The sequence below is a fragment of the Ahaetulla prasina genome, chromosome 7 (genome assembly GCF_028640845.1).
Source record: "Ahaetulla prasina isolate Xishuangbanna chromosome 7, ASM2864084v1, whole genome shotgun sequence".
Taxonomy (NCBI): domain Eukaryota; kingdom Metazoa; phylum Chordata; class Lepidosauria; order Squamata; family Colubridae; genus Ahaetulla; species Ahaetulla prasina.
In genome coordinates this window covers 86,797,563-86,816,814 of record NC_080545.1, presented here as the reverse complement: position 1 = coordinate 86,816,814, position 19,252 = coordinate 86,797,563, and the positions used below count along the sequence as shown (strand labels likewise).

Here is a 19,252-nt window from a genome sequence, read left to right as displayed (position 1 = left end):
GACCGTTCAAAGTTTTTGACCACGGCCCTGAAAAAAAGTGACTTATGACCGATTTTCACACTTACGACTGTTACAGGCAGCACCATGGTCATGTGATCAAAATTTGGATGCTTGGCAACTGGTTCATATTTATGACGGCTGCATTGTCCCGGGGTCAGGTGATCCCCTTTTGTGACCTTGTGATAAGCAAAGTCCATGGGGAAGCCAGATTCATTTAACAACGGTGTTGCTAACTTAATAAGTGCAGTGGTACACTTAACAACTGTGGCAAGAAAGGTTGTAAAGCAGGGCAAAACTCACTTAACAATTGTCTGAGCAACAGAAATGTATGGCTCGATTGTGATCATAAGCCAAGGACTACCTATACAGTGGGGGACGCGGTGGCTCAGGGGCTAAGATGCTGAGCTTGTCGAACGAAAGGTCGGCAGTTCAGCGGTTTGAATCCCTAGTACTGCCGTGTAACAGGGTGAGCTCCCGTTACTTGTCTGTTCTGTTTCCCTTCCCCCAATACTCCCAGCAAAGAGTCCGTCAGAGGCCTTCCTTTTTTTCTTTTCCTTTTATTTACATAGATACATGTCCTGGCCACGTCTACCCACGGGCCTGCCAAGTTTCTGGAGATAACGAGGAAATTATAGATAAGGCCAGAATTACTCACGAATATATTCTTCCCTCCATGAATTAGCTCGCGCCAAATTCATTACTTTGTCCAAGACAAAAAACCAGGAAGTCCCGCCTCCTATTTATAGTCTCTGCAGATGTCACTGCATGACAATTATGACTTGGCTTTGTCCCAACTCTTCCGCTGCTGCGCACGCCGATCAAGCCTTCGTAATCTTGCGTCCCTCCAAAACTGTTCTTGGGCGTTGCCAAATCAGAAGAAGGCCGGGAGAATCAGGCCTTGCCGGCCCCTCCCTTTGAGTGGGTGCCAGGGAGGAGAGGGCTCAAGAGAAGCAGGGCTTGCCAGGTCTTCTCCTCATTTTCTGAATCATCCGAGTCCAGGAGTCTGGGTCCAGGAACCTGGGTCACAACACTATCCTCACCGCAGGGCCCTTCCCCTGGGGCTGACGATCGGGATGCGGTCGGGCTGGGTTCTGCTCATGGAAGGCCTGCACCAGGTCAGGGGCATGAACGTCGGAGGCATCTACCCAGGAGAAATCAGTCCCGTATCCCTTCCACGCGATCAAATATTGGAAACGACCCTTTAGCCAGCGAGAGTCTCGTACGCTGTGGACTTCGTATTCCTCCGACCCGTCCTCGGCGACAGTGACGGGTGCTGTTGGGCACCGAAGGGGACTCGGTGTGGCCTCAGAAACCAGAAGGGACCGGTGAAAAACGGGGTGGATCCGCATGGATCGTGGCAGGGTCAGTCGGTAGGCTACCGGGTTGATGACTGCCTCGACAGGGAATGGGCCGATGAATCGGTGGTCCAACTTCTTTACCAGCCGGTCGGACGGGAGGTGTTTGGTGGAGAGCCACACCCGGTCTCCAACTGCCAGCGGGGGCATTGCCCGTCGGGAGCGGTCAGCGGACCGTTTGTAGTCCTCCTTTGCCCGATTCAGCTGCTGACGTACCAACTGTTGGACCGCATGCAATTCCGTCAGGAAGGTCTGCGTTCGGGAACAGGAGAGTCCGGTGGTGCCAGAGGAAGAGCATGGATGGTACCCCACATTGGCAAAGAACGGAGGCATCTGAGTAGAGGTGTGCTGAGAGTTGTTAAAAGCAAACTCCGCCAGAGACAGGTAGTCGGCCCAGTTGGCCTGTTGCTGGTTGATGAAGCAACGGAGATACTGTTCCAGTATACCGATGACCTTCTCTGTACCCCGCCGGTCTCCGGATGGTGCGATGACGACAGACATACCTGCACCTCCAACGCGCCATCAGGCTCTTCCAGAAGCGGGCTGTGAACTGAACTCCAGCGGTCCGAAACCACCCTGTCCGGTAGACCATGGAGGCGGAAGATGTGCTGCAGAAAGAGGCGGGCGTTTTGCGGCTGTGGGCAGTCCGCGGCATGGGATGAAGTGTGCCATCTTGGTGAGCATGTCCACCACCACCAGCACCGTGGTGAACCCAGAGGACGGCGGCAGGTCTGTCAGGAAATCCATAGAGATCGCCCCCCAGGGTCTGTCGGGTGTCGGCAAGGGTTGGAGGAGCCCGGGAGGGGCCCCTGTGGCGGTCTTGGCTTGCCGGCACGGTACGCAGGATGTCACGTAGGCATGTATATCATGCCGCACTCGGGGCCACCAAAAGGTCCGTGTCACCAGGTGGAGGGTCTTGAAGAACCCAAAATGTCCTGCTGCAGGGTTGTCGTGGCACTGGGTCATGACGAGGGCTCGGAGTGGTCCTGTGGGCACATATAATCGCCCAAACTTGAGTAAGTCCTCCTCCAAGGTCCAAGGAGACGTGGGGCCCACCTCCGCTCTCCTTTGCTGCGACCAGGCGTCCTGGCGCTGCGCCTCGCACCTGGGCCCGCAAGTCCACTGGCTCCGTGCTGCGGCCAAGGCTTCTGCCGGCAGCACTGTCCGTGGAGGAAGGGGTCCTTGGCGCAGAGGTACTCTGGCTTGCGGACAGGGCATCCGCCCTCCGGTTGTGACCGCTGGGAATGTAGGTCACGCGGAAGTTGAACCGGCAAAACAACGACCACCGGATCTGCCGCTGGTTTAACTTCCGAGCTGTGGTGAGGTGCTCGAGATTCCGATGGTCCGCTCGACCTCCATCTGATGTCGGGCCCCCTCCAGATGGTGTCGCCAAGCCTCGAATGCAGCCTTGATAGCCAGCAACTCTTTTTCCCAGATAGTGTAGTTGCGCTCGGAAGGGTTGAGTTTCCGGGAGTAGTAAGCACAGGGAAAAAGTGTGCCACCATTCGTCGGAGCCTGTAGCAGCACCGCTCCCAGAGCCACATTGACGCGTCCATTTCCACCACAAAAGGCCGGAGCGGGTCGGGATGCCTCAGGACGGGTTCCGTGACGAAGGCTTTCTTGAGGGCTGTGAATGCTTCTTGCTGCGGGGGACCCCACCGGAATGCAACCTTCTTCCTGAGGAGCTGGGTAAGTGGAGCTGTCAGTGTGGCGAAGCCCGGGATGAAGGTCCGGTAGTAGTTGGCGAAGCCCAGTAGGCGCTGAACATCCTTCACCCGACGAGGGCTTCCCAGCTACACAAAGCTTCTACTTTACATGGGTCCATGGCTATGCCCTCGGGCGAGATGATATGCCCGAGGAATTCTATGGAAGTCCGGAAGAAGACGATTTCTCCAGCTTCGCATTGAGTTGTTGCTCCATAGCGTTGCAGAACCAGACTGACGTGTCGAAGGTGGCTTTCCTGGACCAGGAGTAAATCAGGATGTCGCCGAGGTAGATAACCACGAACCGATCCAACATGTCTCGAACACGCTGCTCATGAAGTGCTGAAAACGGCGGAGCATTGGTCAACCCAAATGGCATGACAGTGTATTCGTAGTGTCCGTATCGGGTGCCGAATGCCGTCTTCCATTCGCCTCCTTCTCGTATCCGCACCAGGTTGTAGGCCCCGGAGATCGAGCTTGGTGAAGATCGTGGCCTCCGCAACCTTTCCAGTAGCTCCGGGATGAGCGGCAGGGGTAGCGATTCCGCACCGTAATGGCGTTAGCCGGCGGTAATCACAGCATAGGCGCAAGTCCCTGTCTTCTTCTTCACAAAGAGGACCGGGGCCGAGAGGGACTTTGAAGGCCGGATGAACCCTCGGGCCAGGTTTTTGTCCAGGAAGTCCCTGAGGCGGCCAACTCGGGCTCCGACATGGAATACAGGCGTCCCACAGGCAGTGGTGCGTTGGGCAGAAGGTCCACGGGCAATCGTGGGGCCGATGCGGGGTAGTCGGTCCGCCTCCTTCTCCCTGAACACGTCGGCGAAGTCCGTCAGCTCCAGAGGCAAGGTGGTGGCAGCGGGGGGGAGGTTCTGGCCGGCACAGGTGTGGCGGATGTGATCGACGCACTGCAGACTCGGGAAAGAGATGGCGTTCGCGACCAGGCCACCTGAGGATCGTGGGTCCGCCAGGCCAACCCAAGGACCAAGGGAAAATGAAGGTCCGCCGTGACATAAAACTGGATCGCCTCCTCATGGTCCCCAATAGCCAGGCGCAAAGGCTGGGTGGCGAATTTAATGGGGCCGGACACCAGTTCTCGCCCATCAATTGTCTCTACCGCATCGGAGGGTCCACGGAACCACGGGACCGCAAACTGGGTCACAAAGGCCTGGTCCATAAAGTTTGTTGTGGCCCTGAGTCCACCAGCGCATGCGCCTGGAGCCCGTCCGACTGGTTCCCCAACCATATCCGTGTGTCCAGAATCAGATGCCGAGGGGCCCAGAGTCTACTTCCGCAACGTCCAGTGGGGCTTAGTACGTGCCCGACCTAGGGTTTCCCGAGGTCGGGCCTGCCCGCTTCCGATTGGTCACGCTGTGATTCGGGACGGCGTCGTGCCCCACCGCTTTCTGGGGCAAGAAGCGCGGTGGCCGGGCTCCCCACAGTACAGGCACAATCCCCTTGGCGCCTCGGTTCCGCTCCTGGGCTGTTAGGCGAGGTCTGGCGCTCCCAACTCCATGGGCTCTTCCGCAGCGGTTACAAAACGTGGGCGACCCTGGGTGCTGGTGGTGCAGGAAGTGGGGTGCAGATGTCGACGGAGGGTCCCGGGGTGCGACGGGACGGTCGCCGTTGCAGACGGGCATCGAGGCGGAGACAAAGGGCACCAAGTTGTCGAGGGTCCGCGCGCCTCCACGCGGGCCAGCTCGTCTTGCAATTCCTCTGAGAGTCCCTCCTGAACGCTGGCCCACCAGCGCTGCATCATTCCAGTCAGAGTCCTGGCACAAAAGACGAAATTCGGCGATGTACTCCTGCAGGGGCGTTTCCTTGACGGAGTTCCTTAAGGCGCCTGGTTGCCGTCAGCATTGAACGGGTCCTCATACATGGTGCGAGGTGCTGCCAAAACGCTGTTGGTCCGCCAGCAGGGGCTGTCCTGGAGCAAGAGGGCGTGGCCCATCGAGCAGCCGAGCCGGAAAGAAGGTTAATCACGAAGGCCACCTTAGCCCGGTCGTCTGGGAAATCCTCTGGCCTCATAGCCATGTAGAGCTGGCACTGTCCCAAGAAGGTCGGGAACATCTCAGGCTGCCCAGAAAACTTATCCGGCACGGTTATTGGGCACTTGCGACGAGGAGGAGGAGTGGGAGGATGGGGGGGGGGCTGCAGGCACATTCCTGGCAGCAAGTTGGCCTGCCAAGTGAGCCACTTGCTGCTGGAGCTGTTGATTAGCCGCTTGTAGCTGCTCTAACTGCTGCTGTACCTGCTGCTGGTCCATCTTTGGTGGAAGATGTTTTAGTCAGGTCTTGGACAAAATGTTCTGTTTCCCTTCCCCCAATACTCCCAGCAAAGAGTCCGTCAGAGGCCTTCCTTTTTTTTTCCTTTTATTTACATAGATACATGTCCTGGCCACGTCTACCCACGGGCCTGCCAAGTTTCTGGAGATAACGAGGAAATTATAGATAAGGCCAGAATTACTCACGAATATATTCTTCCCTCCATGAATTAGCTCGCGCCAAATTCATTACTTTGTCCAAGACAAAAAACCAGGAAGTCCCGCCTCCTATTTATAGTCTCTGCAGATGTCACTGCATGACAATTATGACTTGGCTTTGTCCCAACTCTTCCGCTGCTGCGCACGCCGATCAAGCCTTCGTAATCTTGCGTCCCTCCAAAACTGTTCTTGGGGCGTTGCCAAATCAGAAGAAGGCCCGGGAGAATCAGGCCTTGCCGGCCCCTCCCTTTGAGTGGGTGCCAGGGAGGGAGAGGGCTCAAGAGAAGCAGGGCTTGCCAGGTCTTCTCCCTCATTTTCTGAATCATCCGAGTCCAGGAGTCTGGGTCCAGGAACCTGGGTCACAACATTGTCCCAGCTTCTGCCAACCTAGCAGTTTCAAAAGCACGTAAAAATGCAAGTAGAAAAAATAGGGACCACCTTTGGTGGGAAGGTAGCAGCGTTCTGTGCATCTTTGGCGTTGAGTCATGCTGGTCACATGACCATGGAGACGTCTTTGGACAGCGCTGGCTCTTCGGCTTTGAAACGGAGATGAGCACCGCCCCCTAAAGTCAGGAACGACTAGCATGTATGTGCGAAGGGAGCCTTTACCTTTACCTTTTACCTATACAGTATCCTTCAAATGCCACCTCACACTTGCCATTCCTATGAAAACCACTAAATGCAACATCACGTTTTTCTCTATCTAAATTTAAGTACACCCAACTGAAGAATGACATTGTCTTCAATTTTCTATTTATTTATTTAGTTTTAGTTATTAAATTTAGATGCCACCCATCTCACTGTCAAGTATTTCAACCTAAAATCTCTTCATTCTATCTCATTTTTTTATCTATTAGCAAATCATGAATCCTCATCATTCAATCTTAATCCCCCCAAGTCCATTAAGAGCTATCAGAAATAATATATCTTAAACAAGTAAATCAATTTCATATTTCTTTCATTTATTTTACACACTCATTTATCATTTTCTCTAAAAATATAAATTAATATCTCTTCTTCTCATGTCTTATCTCATATTGATAAATAAATCTTTAAAGCCTCATCATTCAAGGTTAATCAGAAAAAAAAAATCTATGAAGAGCTATAAGAAACAACAACATATTGAAATTTAATCCCATCAAATCACGTCCCACAAATTAATTTCTTATCATCTTTTCTTCATCCCTCTTAGAAACTTCTTCACAAGTTTAACACTTTTTTGCTTATCACTTTCTCTAAAAATACAACAAAAAAATCTTTTCTTATCATATCTTATCTATAGACAAATCTTTAAAGCCTCATCATTTAATCCTGGTCAAGAAAAACTCATTAAAAGCTATTCTAAAAAAAAACCCCATCAAATGCATTTTAACCTTGATTGAAGAAAGCAACTTTATATATCTTATTTTTACTTTTAAAAGTCTTGATGGTTATTCCTTTTAAGTAGTATTGCAGAAATGATTTTTTCCTCTTTTAATCTTTTCTCAGGAACCCTTCAGAGATGTAAAATATCTCTTCCATAAGTCCAAAATAAAAAAAGTTATCTAAATCACTTTTCTGAATTGAAATATATTCAGAGTCACTCTTCTGATTTATTACTTGTGTGTCTGCTTTTAGCTATTAAAACACTGATTTTATTTGTGAGACCTTTATAACATCTTTTTTTTTCCAATATACTTTATTGAACTTTTATTACATTAAAAACATAAAAAATTACATCTTAAGTGCATTTGTGTATTTGTGGTGTTTTTCTTATAACAATACGTGCATTATTTACAAAAATTAAATTGTGTGTATTTACATTCTTGTTTCATCTTTTGCTTATACTTAATAATTAACTACTTTTAATCTCTCTCTGTTCTATCCATTTATACCACTGTTCCCATACATTATAAAATATCGATGCCTCTTTATCTTTTAAACTCAGTGTTAATTTGTCCATTTCTGCACAGTTCATGACCTTTTGTATAACAAGTTTCTCAGTAGGTATACACGGCTGTTTCCAACATTGAGCGAAGGCCATCCTGGCGGCAGTTAATATGTGTAGTATTAGGTATTTTGTGGCACTTCACATACTATTATTTTTGAAAATCCCCAATAGAAAGACTTCCGGATTTAATTCTATTTGTTCACTAGTAATTTCCTGTAGCCAATCTTTAATTTTAAGCCAATATTTATGGGACTCGGGACAGGAGGGACTTTTATAACATCTATGTCGATATCATTCTTGCATCCAGTCAATTTTAAATCCATGCCCAAAACAGAATGATTTTCACTTGTATCCTCTTCTCTCCTCTTTTGAAACCATTTTTATAGTAAGAGACAATCTTAAATAGAAACTTCTGAATATTTTCCTGCCAAATATCCTTGCATTTTTCTAGAGTTAAAATATTTTTCCCCATTCTTTATTAGCGGATGTTCCCCATTAATTACAAGAATACATTATGATAAATTATATATTTTTTTCTGGTTGCTTCTAGTGATCAACCTTTAAAATCTCCTCTTACCATGTTTTTTGCTCTTAAAACTCTTTTTGCACTTAAACTGAAAATTTTCGTATACTTTTAAGAAGATTTTAAACGAACTACAGAAAGCATTCTTATTTTTTCAAAACGTTGCGTCTAGTCTACTTGGCCCCTTAGTCTGTTTAAAAACTTTCCAAAATTAACGTTCTAATCACCCTTTTACTGCTTATTTCCAAATTAAAAAAAGTTTTCTTTAACTTTTAAACTTACATAAATCCTATTTTGATGTCAGTTTGGAGGAAAGTTGCCCAGTGTAATAAAACTACTCAACCTGAAGGTTCTTAATATCCAAAAAGCAATTTACAAGCCATTTCCAATGAAAGTGATCAAGAAAGAGAAAAACCCAACAGCTCTTTTAAGGCTCCGAATTGCAAACAAAGCAAATACCGTAATTTTCAGACTATAAGACGCACCTAGATTTAGAGGAGAAAAACAAGAAAAAAAAATAGTTTTTGGCCTCCGTGCGTCCCATTTTCACCCTCCCTGGCTCCCAGAAGCACTTTTCAGGACAAAAACAGGCCCGAAAATGGGATGCGCAGGCCAGTGTTTGGCCTCCTGAACCCTCCTCACCAATGGTGGGTTGCCTCCCAGTTCAGACCGGTTCGCAAGAACTGGTAGTAAAATCGGCGGGAGACTCCCCCCACTGACCCAGACGTCATCAGGAAGCTTCTGCGCATGGTCCCGTTGCAAACCAGTAATAAAACCCCTGCTCCGCATGTCCCATTTTCGCCCAAAATGGGCCTGTTTTTGGCCTGCAAAGTGCTTCTGGGGGCCGGGGAGGGCGAAAACAGGATGCACAGAGGGTTCGGGAAGCCGAGAACAGGCCCATTTTTGGCCTGCAAAGTGCTTCGGGGGGCTGGGGAGGGCAAAAATGGGACGTGTGGAGGGTTCAGGAGGCCAAAACCAGGCCTGTATTCAGTCTATAAGATGCACAAACATTTCCACCCACTTTTTTGGGAGGGGAGGAGTGCATCTTATAGTCTGAAAAATACAGCAGTTATGCTGAGAAATCACTTGCCCTTTGCCTCTCTCAAATCACACTCAGTTGGAGCAATTCCACCAAGCAAGCTGAACTACAGGTAGTCCTCAACTTACAAAATTCATTTAGTGACCCTTGGAAGTTACAATGGCATTAAAAAAAATAACTTATGACTGTTTTCAATCCTGAAGACCGCTGCATCATCCTCATGATTACATGATCAAAATTCAGATGTTTGGCAACTGACTCAGATATATGACGATTGCTGTTTCCTGGGCTCATGTGATCCCCTTTTGCGGCCTCCTGATGAGCAAAATCAATAGGGAAGCCGGATTCACTTAACAACTGTGTTCCTAACTTTTACAACAGCAGTGATTCACTTAACAACCACAGTGGGAAAGGTTGTAAAATGGGGCAAAACTCGCTTAACAAATGTCTTGCTTACCATCAGAAATTTTGGTTCCACTTAATGTGGTCATTAAGTCGAGGACAATCTGCATTTCTCCCACTTGGATGCCAAAGTATAGATTGTACGAATTTCTGCCCTCCCCACTCCCCTTTCCTCGCTTGCCTTCTTCTAAATATTGTTCTAACCTAGGCTCCCTTCAAAAGCAGGAAGCAGAGTCTTGGTCCCAGCAAAACCGCTTTTATTTTCACAACTGTGAATTCCTTTCATTCACAGTCAGCAAGGCCTGTCCAAATAGTTTTTCAAAAGGATATTTCTCAACACAGCCCTTATCTCGCTTGGAAGGCTGCCAAGTAACTAGTTTCCAAACGCAGTACAAGGCAAAACTTGGCACAGAGTCTCTCAGAGTCATGGAACGAACGAATTGTTTCCTGCAAAAGCCCACTCCCCATTCGCTCCTCTTTTGTTTCCTATGGGAGGGGCCAATCACCTCCAAGGTGTGGCTTTACTCCCAAGTTGACCCTGCTTTCTTAGTTATTCTTGTCTTCTGGCAGCTCTGCGCATGCGAACACTGGGAACAGGCTTCAGCTGTTCCTCTGCCTCGCTGCTGTCTAGCTCCTTCTCTGCCTCCGATGCAGAGCCCTCATCTGAGCTTTCCCCAGCCGCCAGGACTGGCCCAAGTTCCTCCCCAACCTCCTCACTGTGCGACTCTGCTGCCAGCGCCAGTGGGCCACAACAAATATTACCCTGAAAGCAAGAGCTGAGTTTTGCAACCTACTTTGGAAGTCTTTTTGGCCAACAAACAGTAAAAACGCTGTATGAAAAAGGTAGAGGTTATCAGCACTGTATCATTCAGCCAAAACAACGGGGGGAGGGGGAGTTGTGTGTAATTGCATCCCTTTTTTCTCTACACAGAATCCAGTTGTTGGAGTTCTGTCAGCACTTTCAGGCAATCCGTTCAAGGTACATTAAGGAAAACCCAATTACTATGCAGAGAAAATGCTATTAAATCTACTAATTAATGGCATTCTGGGGAGACAACTAGCCACAGCAATCTAAACAGTACCACACGTGCCCTGAAATTCTGTGAAACCAATTAGAAAATACAGATTTTGTTGTCAAAAATCCAGCGCATTTTTTTTTTAACATGACACACCACCTAAACCCAAAAAACTCTTTTGAATTCTTTTTAACAATTCTGCTGCAAATAATTAGAGCAGTAGCACCTCACATAGTTTTCTATTCCCCACCCCCACCCCTGCTCTTAATTTAGAGAAAAGTGAGGATGGATTGAATTTTCACAAAATAGCTTTGCAGAAAAGGTTGGGTTGTTGTTGTTTTTTAAAAAAACAACCCAATATCTAGAGATGTTTTTTCAAAAATTTATAACAGCCATAAACAAATTTAGGTTTTTTTAAAAAAAAAGGCAACCACCTACCAGCGTGTAAAAAAGGAGATTCAAAATTTCTGGAGAATCGCTTGGAAATTTTGAACATGCTGGATAGGATTGCAAACCCTTGGCAAATTACCGTCAGCAAAATGCCTGGGTTATTTTCCTAAGAGTCCATAAATCTCTCTTTCTGCCCAAAATGTACCTAGGAAAATAAGTCTCTTCCCAAAGCAGGCACTGCGCCACCACAGCTGAGCTTCTTGTCTGGTTTATTCCGGAGGGGGGAGGGGGAGGAAGAGAGTCTGCCCTAGAACCTTGATTTTAGGACTATGCAGATGCTCACCTTCCCATTGGCCTGTCAGTACAAAGGTTCGATTAATGACAATATCAATCTCTTTGGCCCCATCTTCCACGGCTAGCTGGATCTCCTCTAAACGAGTTTTTAGAGGCGTCTGTCCTGCTGGGAATCCAGCTGCCACTAAGAAAAGAAAAAACAAAATCCGTTAAATACATCATGGATGTTAAAATACAACAATATTCTATATCAGGAGTTAGATCTAGGACTTCTATTAGACCTCTCAGCAGCTTTCCAATCCATCAGTCATGGTATCCTTCCAGGCTACCAGAATTGCAACACTATTTTACAGTGGTTTGACCACTACTTGAGTGGGCAGCCTCAATCAATGAGGGGAATGCAGGGATGAAATGGTCCCGGCTCTGACCGGATCTCGCGATCCGGTATAGATCGTGGCCTGTGGTTCGGTGATCCGGTAGCGATCGCCAAACCACCGGCGACACCCGCCACCCGGGTGTCATTACTTTCTGGTTTTAACCAGGAAGTAATGTGTTTTTTTACCCTCTGCGTATGCGCGCAGAAGGTTTTGTGCATGCACAGAAGGTCTGTGCACGGATGTGATGTGCGCATGCACGAGCAGTGTGTGGACCTCTGAGCCGGTAAGTAGATTTCACCCCTGGGGAAATGGTAAAGGCCATGGGGGACTCCAAAGGTTAGACGTTTAACATGTTGCTTAACGTGAAACCATTATGGGATGTCAACCGTTGGTTCATAGTAAGATAGCATCAATACATCAACCCTCCTTGAGCGAACGGGAAATAGTATGAATGTTCTAAAGTAGGGTTTGGAGTCTCTGTAAGGATCCCAATGGAGCAATTCTGGAGCAGTTCACCACACTCTGGTGAGGGAGAAATTCCCTGAAGATGGGCTCCAGCACGAATCCAAAAGTCTGGAAGACTAAAACTCTGGCCCCGGTGACCGACCCAGATTGGTTCCTGCAACGTTATCTTTGAGACATGCAACTTTGCCTTCATTCGGAGCAAATCAAGCCCAAGTTAAACTTGTCCAAGACTGAATTGCTGATGAGTAAGCATCCAATAAGATTGGCCTCAGTAGTAAAGAAAAATACCCTGTTTCCCTGAAAATAAGACATCCCTTGATAATAAGCCCAGTCGGACTTTTGAGTGCATGCGCTAAAATAAGCCTCCCCCAAAAATAAGCCCTCCCTGAAAATATTTAAACGCAGAGCTGGAAATCAGGTAAGACGGCAAGAGGAGCCCCATCTTGCTCCATGCGCCCCAAAATAATAAGACCTCCCCAAAAATAAGGCCAAGAGCTTATTTTGGGGTTCAAAAATATAAGACAGGGTCTTATTTTTGGGGAAACACGGTATATATAGCACTGCTGTTTCATGCAGACGGTAGCATGAGCTGGATGTTACCTTTAAACAGCTATCATCCAGGTATATCATGAATAATTTGACATCAGCAAATCTGACCAATCGGGCAAATCGGGCCTGGCCACCTGGAAAGGGCCTGCTGGTTGCAGGGTCCTGGGATCATGTGATCCCCTTCTGGGACCTTCTGATGAGCAAGGTCAATGGGGAAACCAGATTCACTTAACAATCGTGTTACTAACTTAACAACTGCAGTGATTCACTTAACAACTGCGGCAAGAAAGTTCGTAAAATGTAGTAAAACTCACTTAACGTATGTCTTGATTAGCAACATTAAATGTTGGGCTCAATTGTGGTTGTAAGTTGAGGACTACCCCTGCATCTCATTTCATTTCATTCATTTTGATCACAGTTTGTTAGGGCTCAACTTTTCTTTTTAATCCAGAACTGTATCCAAGTTGGTTGCTAGGAATATGTGACACGACAAAGTGGGACTGTTTATCAGTCAACAACAAGACAGAATCGTTAATGAACGAATAAATAAAATGAGCGTCTGATTCTGAACCGCCCCTGTGGAAATTCAGGCGGAGAACTTACCTGAAGCTACTGGGATATGGCAGCCAGCAGATTTGAGAGCCTTAACTGCATCGGCTACTCTGGCGGATAGACACAAACAGCTGCTGTGGTGATGCCTGGAAAAGAACCATCATCAAGACTGTTATGCTCAACAAAGGAGAATATTTGTAGCTCAGCACTGAAGTTCAGGGTTGTTGGTGCTCTCTGAGCTTGTCTGTTTTCCTGCAGATGTTTCATTACCCAAAATAAGTAAGATCACCAAAACTCAAGCATTGCTTGAGCACTGATGACGTTGTCTAGTTTGGGTAATGACTTAAGACTTAGAATTATTGTCACTTTAAATGTACACAAATCGGCATACATTAAAATGAAATTTCGTTACCTACAGATCTCAAAGGGCCATCCCCTCCAATATATACCACATCAACATGACAAAAATATGGATGGATGGATGGATGGATGGATGGATGGATGGATGGATGGATGGATAGATAGATAGATAGATAGATAGATAGATAGATAGATAGATAGATAGATAGATAGATAGATAGATAGATAGATGATATGGATGGATGGATGGATGGATGGATGGATAGATAGATAGATAGATAGATAGATAGATAGATAGATAGATAGATAGATAGATAGATAGATGATAGATAGATAGATAGATAGATAGATAGATAGATAGATAGATAGATACCCACATATATTATATGACACAGAGAAACAACACAATCTAGTTCAGATGTATAAAAGTACATGGTAAGAAAAACGAGTCTTGTGAATTTACCAGATGTTGCACAGGGAACAAAGCTGTTATAGAATCTGGTAGTCCTGCTAGAGATACTTTGAAACCTCCTCCCGGAGGGAAGCAACAGAAACAGACCGTAAAGTGGATGTGCGGGGTCTCTAACAATGCTTTGAACTCTAAACACATAGCGTGTATAAGCAGTATCCTAAATAACGGGAGCCGAGTTTCCTAAAACCTTCTCGGTTGTCCTTACCTCTCTGTGTATGGACTTTCTATCTGAAGCACTGCAGCCTCCAAACCAAACAAGTATTGCAGTTTGAAACGATTGCAGGAAAACCACCAAGCTCAGCAAGTCCCAAGGACCCCTCTGTTATCCTCATGTGACTCCTGTCCACTAACCTAGTTCACTCCAATAGAACCTTTCCTAATTTTGCACTCTGCATGGATGGATTTCAACCACCCAAATCCCCAGCATGTAGGGATTATGAGAGTCCACGATCAACCAATCTAGCTTGGGAAGGAGACCCTAGCATTTAATTTGCCTTTCAAAAGAAAGCCTACAAAGTACTTTCCCGACTATTGTAAACATTATCTAGGAAGAGCGGGAGAATTTTGGAGATCATTCAGATATTCTTATACACAAAAAGTTCCCCACCATCCAGTCAGAGCTGAAGAAGCTTCTTGGATGAGAAGCGAAACATTTTCAAAAAAAAATAATGAGAAAGTCCAGTTGCCTCTTGAAAAAATAAAAGCACTTTTGGGGCAACCGTGACCCGGATGACTAAGAATCTCCATAGACAAAAAAATCTGTTCAACATACAAGTTGATAATTGGAATATTAACTCACACGACCAAGCTTGTCCTATCGTGGCCATAACTTAAGCTAAAATCCAGAGGATAATTCCCATGACTTTAGAGCCATAAGAATAATTTCATTTTTCACTTTAATGTATGCCAATTAGTGTACATTCAAAGTGACAATGAAGTTATTATTCTATTCTATTCTATTCTATTCTATTCTATTCTATTCTATTCTATTCTATTCTATTCTATTCTATCCTATTCCTATTCCTATTCCTATTCCTATTCCTATTCCTATTCCTATTCCTATTCTATTCTATTTTTCTTCTTGGCAATATCCGCAATATTTGAGATTTATCAGGACCTCAAGCACTGGGAATTTTTCATGCCAGGGGACTGGCTTGAAGAGTGATTATGCCACACTGCTGGGATTGATCCACTGTAAGCCTGTGCAAAGCGGGTCTAATGTTCCTTAATGCGATTTGCATTACCTGACAAGAAAGAACACCATTTACCTTGATCAAGTGCTTTGCTTATTCTCCCAGCTTCCACTTAGCCTCGTCCAGCACTTGAAAGTGTTGGAGGAAGCTACGGGAAAAAAAACAAATCCAAGCAATCTTCCTGCCATTTTTTTTTTTGTTTTGTTTTTGAAGACGACTTTCGATCCTCTTGGGCAGGGGTGTCAAACTGGATTTCTTGGAGGGCCAGATCAGCATTGTAGTTCTCCTCCGCGGGCTGGCGGGGGGGGAGGGGGAGGAGATGGGAGGGGATGGGATGGGACGGTCACCTCGTGCAGCACCCTGCTGGCCAAAACACGGAGCAGTGGGGCTGTGCAGGACCATCACAAGGCCCCCCCTGGCCCGTTTTCAGCAGGCCAGGGTACTGCAGGAGGCTGTGGAGGCTGAAAACGGGCCACACGGGGCCCTCGCACAGCCTCCCCGCAGCCTTTTTGGCTGGCAGGGTGCTGCAGGAGGCTGAAAACGGGCCATGTGGGGAGCGCATGCATCCCCCCGTAGCCTGTTTTGGATGGCAGAGGCACTGCGAGTCGGTCCTTTGATATTTCCAGGCTGCCCCCGCAGGCCAGGTGTAAGCACCCCGTGGGATGGATGCGGCCCGTGGGCCTCGAGTTTGACACTCCTGCTCTTGGGTCAATTGTTCTGGTGCTGTTGAATTTGCAATATGCGTTTCCTTTTTTTCTTCGGTTTTCACATTACATCTCACATTGCCAACTTAGCTTTATCTACTCAGCTTGTTTCTCTTTGTCTGATGAAGGCCAACAACGTTCAAAATTGTCAGTGCGCTTTACCCAGGTAGAAGCAAGGTTTCATAAGCACGACGTACCTTTATCGTGCATTTTCAAGGCTTGTAACAAATCCTCTCGGATGGGATGCTTGGCTTTGTGGCACAATCGGCAAACACTGCACGGGGTGTCATCTCCAGAAAGGGTGGTGAGGTCTATGCAGGTGACGGCTCTCAAAAGCCAAGCTGCCTTCATTTTAAAAACACACACACCAACATGATCAAAAAATGTCCTTGCAATTGAGCTACATGGTTGTTAAACACAGTCCTTGACTTACAGCCATTCATTCAGTGAACGTTCGAAGTGACGACGGGACTGAAAAATGTGACTTACAACTATTTTTCACACTGAAGACTGTTGCAGCATCATGATCAAAATTCAGACACTTGGCAACTGGCGTGTATTTTTATAATCTCTTTTAAATAGTGCATTCATTTGCGGCATCACCTTTTGCAGCCTTCTGACAAGCAAAGTTTAATGGGGAAGCCAGATTCACTTAACAACCGTGTTGCTAGCCTAACAACTGCAGTGATTCACTTAACAACTGTGGCAAGAAAGGTCATACAATGGAGCAAAACTCACTTAACAATTCTCTTGCTTAGCAATGGAAATTTGGGGCTCGTCTGTATGCAAAATTCGAGGACTACCCGGTAATTGTGGTTGGACCCTTGATTAGAGCAACTACAGATGACCAATAGAGGGCAGCAAAGAGTTTTCTATGTGTTTTCCTGCCATCTGATGGCCGTTTAGATTCTTCACAGCCCAGATGAACCACTGAAACAACCATAGGTTGCATGGTGGCTTCCCTTGTTTGTATCTGCAGAACACCACAACTGTGAGTTGAACTGATTCAAAGTCTTTCATGGTCAGCAGTAGACACAAACATGGATATCACCCCAGGCCTAGTCCAACAGCAGCCTCTAATCTGTTATACAGGCGGTCCTTGTTGTGGTCTGCCAGCAGCCTGCGGAGCTAGCAGCGGAGTCGGACAGTAAGGAGGCTGAGGAGGAACATGGGCCAGTCCTGAAGTCTGGGGAAGGCCCAGACGAGGGCTCTGCATCAGAGGCAGAGATAAGGCCAGGGCCATCTGGGTGTTATGCACAGACTCTGGAGCCTCCAGAGTTGGACAGCAGAAAGGCAGAGGAACAGAAGGAGCCTGTTCCTAGTGCGCCCATGCGCAGAGCTGCCAGAAGGCAAGAACAGTTAAAACAAAAGGGACAACTCAGGAGTAAGGCCTGGAGATGATTGGCCCCTCCCATAAGGCTTAAAAGAGGAGCAAAGGCACGTGGGCCCTTTGCAGGAAAGCAACGTTGTTAATTCTGTTCCCAGTTGGCATCTCTGTTTGATTCTGGACTCCGTGTGGCTTTGCCAAATAGGTCTTTGATAAAGATTGGTGATTATCCCAAAGGAGGTTTTACAACTAATTGGGACTCAGCTGTGAATGAAAGTAATTCACAGCTGTTGCAATAAAAGAGGTTTTTGGGACTACTCATGCGTTTTAATGACTCAGTAAGCCTAGGTCACAACAGTCCTTGACTTATGGCTACAACTGAGCCCAAAATTTCTGTTGCTAAGTGAGACATTTGTTAAGTGAATTTTGCCCCATTTTACGACTTTTCTTGTCTCAGTTAAGTGAACCACTGCAGTTGATAAGTTAGTAACCTGGTTGTTAAGTGAATCTAGCTTTCCCATTGACTCTGCTTGTCAGAAGGTCGCAAAAGGGGATCACATGGTTTTAGGACACTGCAACGGTCATAAATATAATCAGTTGCCAAACATCTGCATTTTATTCATATGTTCATGGAGATGCTGGAAAGGTCATAAATGTGAAAAATGGTCATAAGTCACTTTTTAGTGCCATTGTAACTTTGGATGGTCATTAAATGAACCGTTGTAAGTCTATCTGTACTTTTCCTTCTTCTAACCTGCCTGCTTTTGATTTTAAACAAAAATCAAATAAATTATGGTAGTAACTGTTGGCTTTGCATAAACAATAGTCAAATTAATTAAGACATGTATATGCCAACATATTGGGTACCTTGTATATTTACTGGTATCCACCCACTACTGAAAGCAGAAAAAGAGATTTCAGCTTATTCCCCTACTCCACACCATTATTAAAAGAGTGCAATTCTTTTTTCTGTTTTGATTTAAACAAGGTTTTTTAAAAAAATTGTAGAAAAGGGATTTAGTTGAATCCCCACGTTAGCTATAAGAAATAGAAAAGAACATACAATTAGCAGCTAGGAAGGGGATTCTAGTCTCCTTGTTTGCAAGATCAGTTGTGAAAAGAAACAGTGAAAACTGTTCCAAGAATCAATTTGAACTGAAGAGGCGGTAGGAAGAATAGCGTTTTTAATAATCAATTAGAAAATTGTTTTTAATCAATGAGGTCATACCTCACTGGGTACAGGCAGTCCTTGACTTATGACCACATTCGGGTCCAGAATTTCTGATGCTAAGCAAGGCCTTTGTTAAATGCATTATGTCCGATTTTATGATCTTTTGGTTGTTGTTAAATGAATCACTAAAAGGGATGCGGCGGCCGAGTGGCTAAGATGCTAAGCTTGTCGATCAGAAGGTCAGCAGTTCAGTGGTTCGAATCCTAGCGCCATGAACGGAGTGAGCTCCCGTTACTTGTCCCAGCTTCTGCCAACCTAGCAGTTCGAAAGCACGTAAAAAATGCAAGTAGAAAAAATGCAAGTACTTTGGTGGGAAAGTAACAGTACTCTGTGCGCCTTCAATGTTAAGTCATGCTGTCCACATGACCCCGGAGAGTCTTTGGAGAGTACTGGCTCTTCGGCTTAGAAACGGAGATGAGCACCGCCCCTTAGAGTCGGGAACGACTAGCGTGCATGTGCGGGGGAACCTTTACCTTAAATGAATCACTACGGTTGTTAAGTGAATCATGTGGTCACTAAGTATATCCAGCTTCTCTCATTGACTTTGCTTGTCAGAAGCCAGCTGGGAAGGTTGTGAACGGCGGTCCCATGAATGCCGCAGTGTTGTAAATACACACCTGTTGTCAAGAGTCTGAATGTGGATCATGTGACTTTGGGGGGGATACTGCAATGGTTTTAAGTGTGAGGAGCGATCATTTCTCACTGTTTTTAGTGCCATTGTAATTTCGAATGGTCCCTGAACGAAGGATTGTTAAGTCGAGGACTACCTGCAGTCTCTGAAAAATGTGATCTTTAAGGACAGCATTTGGAAGCAAGAGCTCTCCAGCTTGTCCAACAAGACGTATATCTTAAACCAGAGTTCCACAACCTTTCCAGGTTGGCGGCCTGGAGC

General features: G+C 46.3%; 1 protein-coding gene across 1 annotated transcript in view; it reads right to left on the bottom strand.

Annotated features, from left to right (window-relative positions):
• DERA (deoxyribose-phosphate aldolase) overlaps positions 1-19,252 on the bottom strand; it is a 65,859-nt gene that overhangs the window by 35,861 nt on the left and 10,746 nt on the right. The window contains 4 exon segments of the mRNA XM_058191272.1: positions 11,180-11,314; positions 13,125-13,187; positions 13,190-13,219; positions 16,000-16,147. Of these exon segments, the coding sequence (XP_058047255.1) occupies positions 11,180-11,314; positions 13,125-13,187; positions 13,190-13,219; positions 16,000-16,147 (376 nt within the window).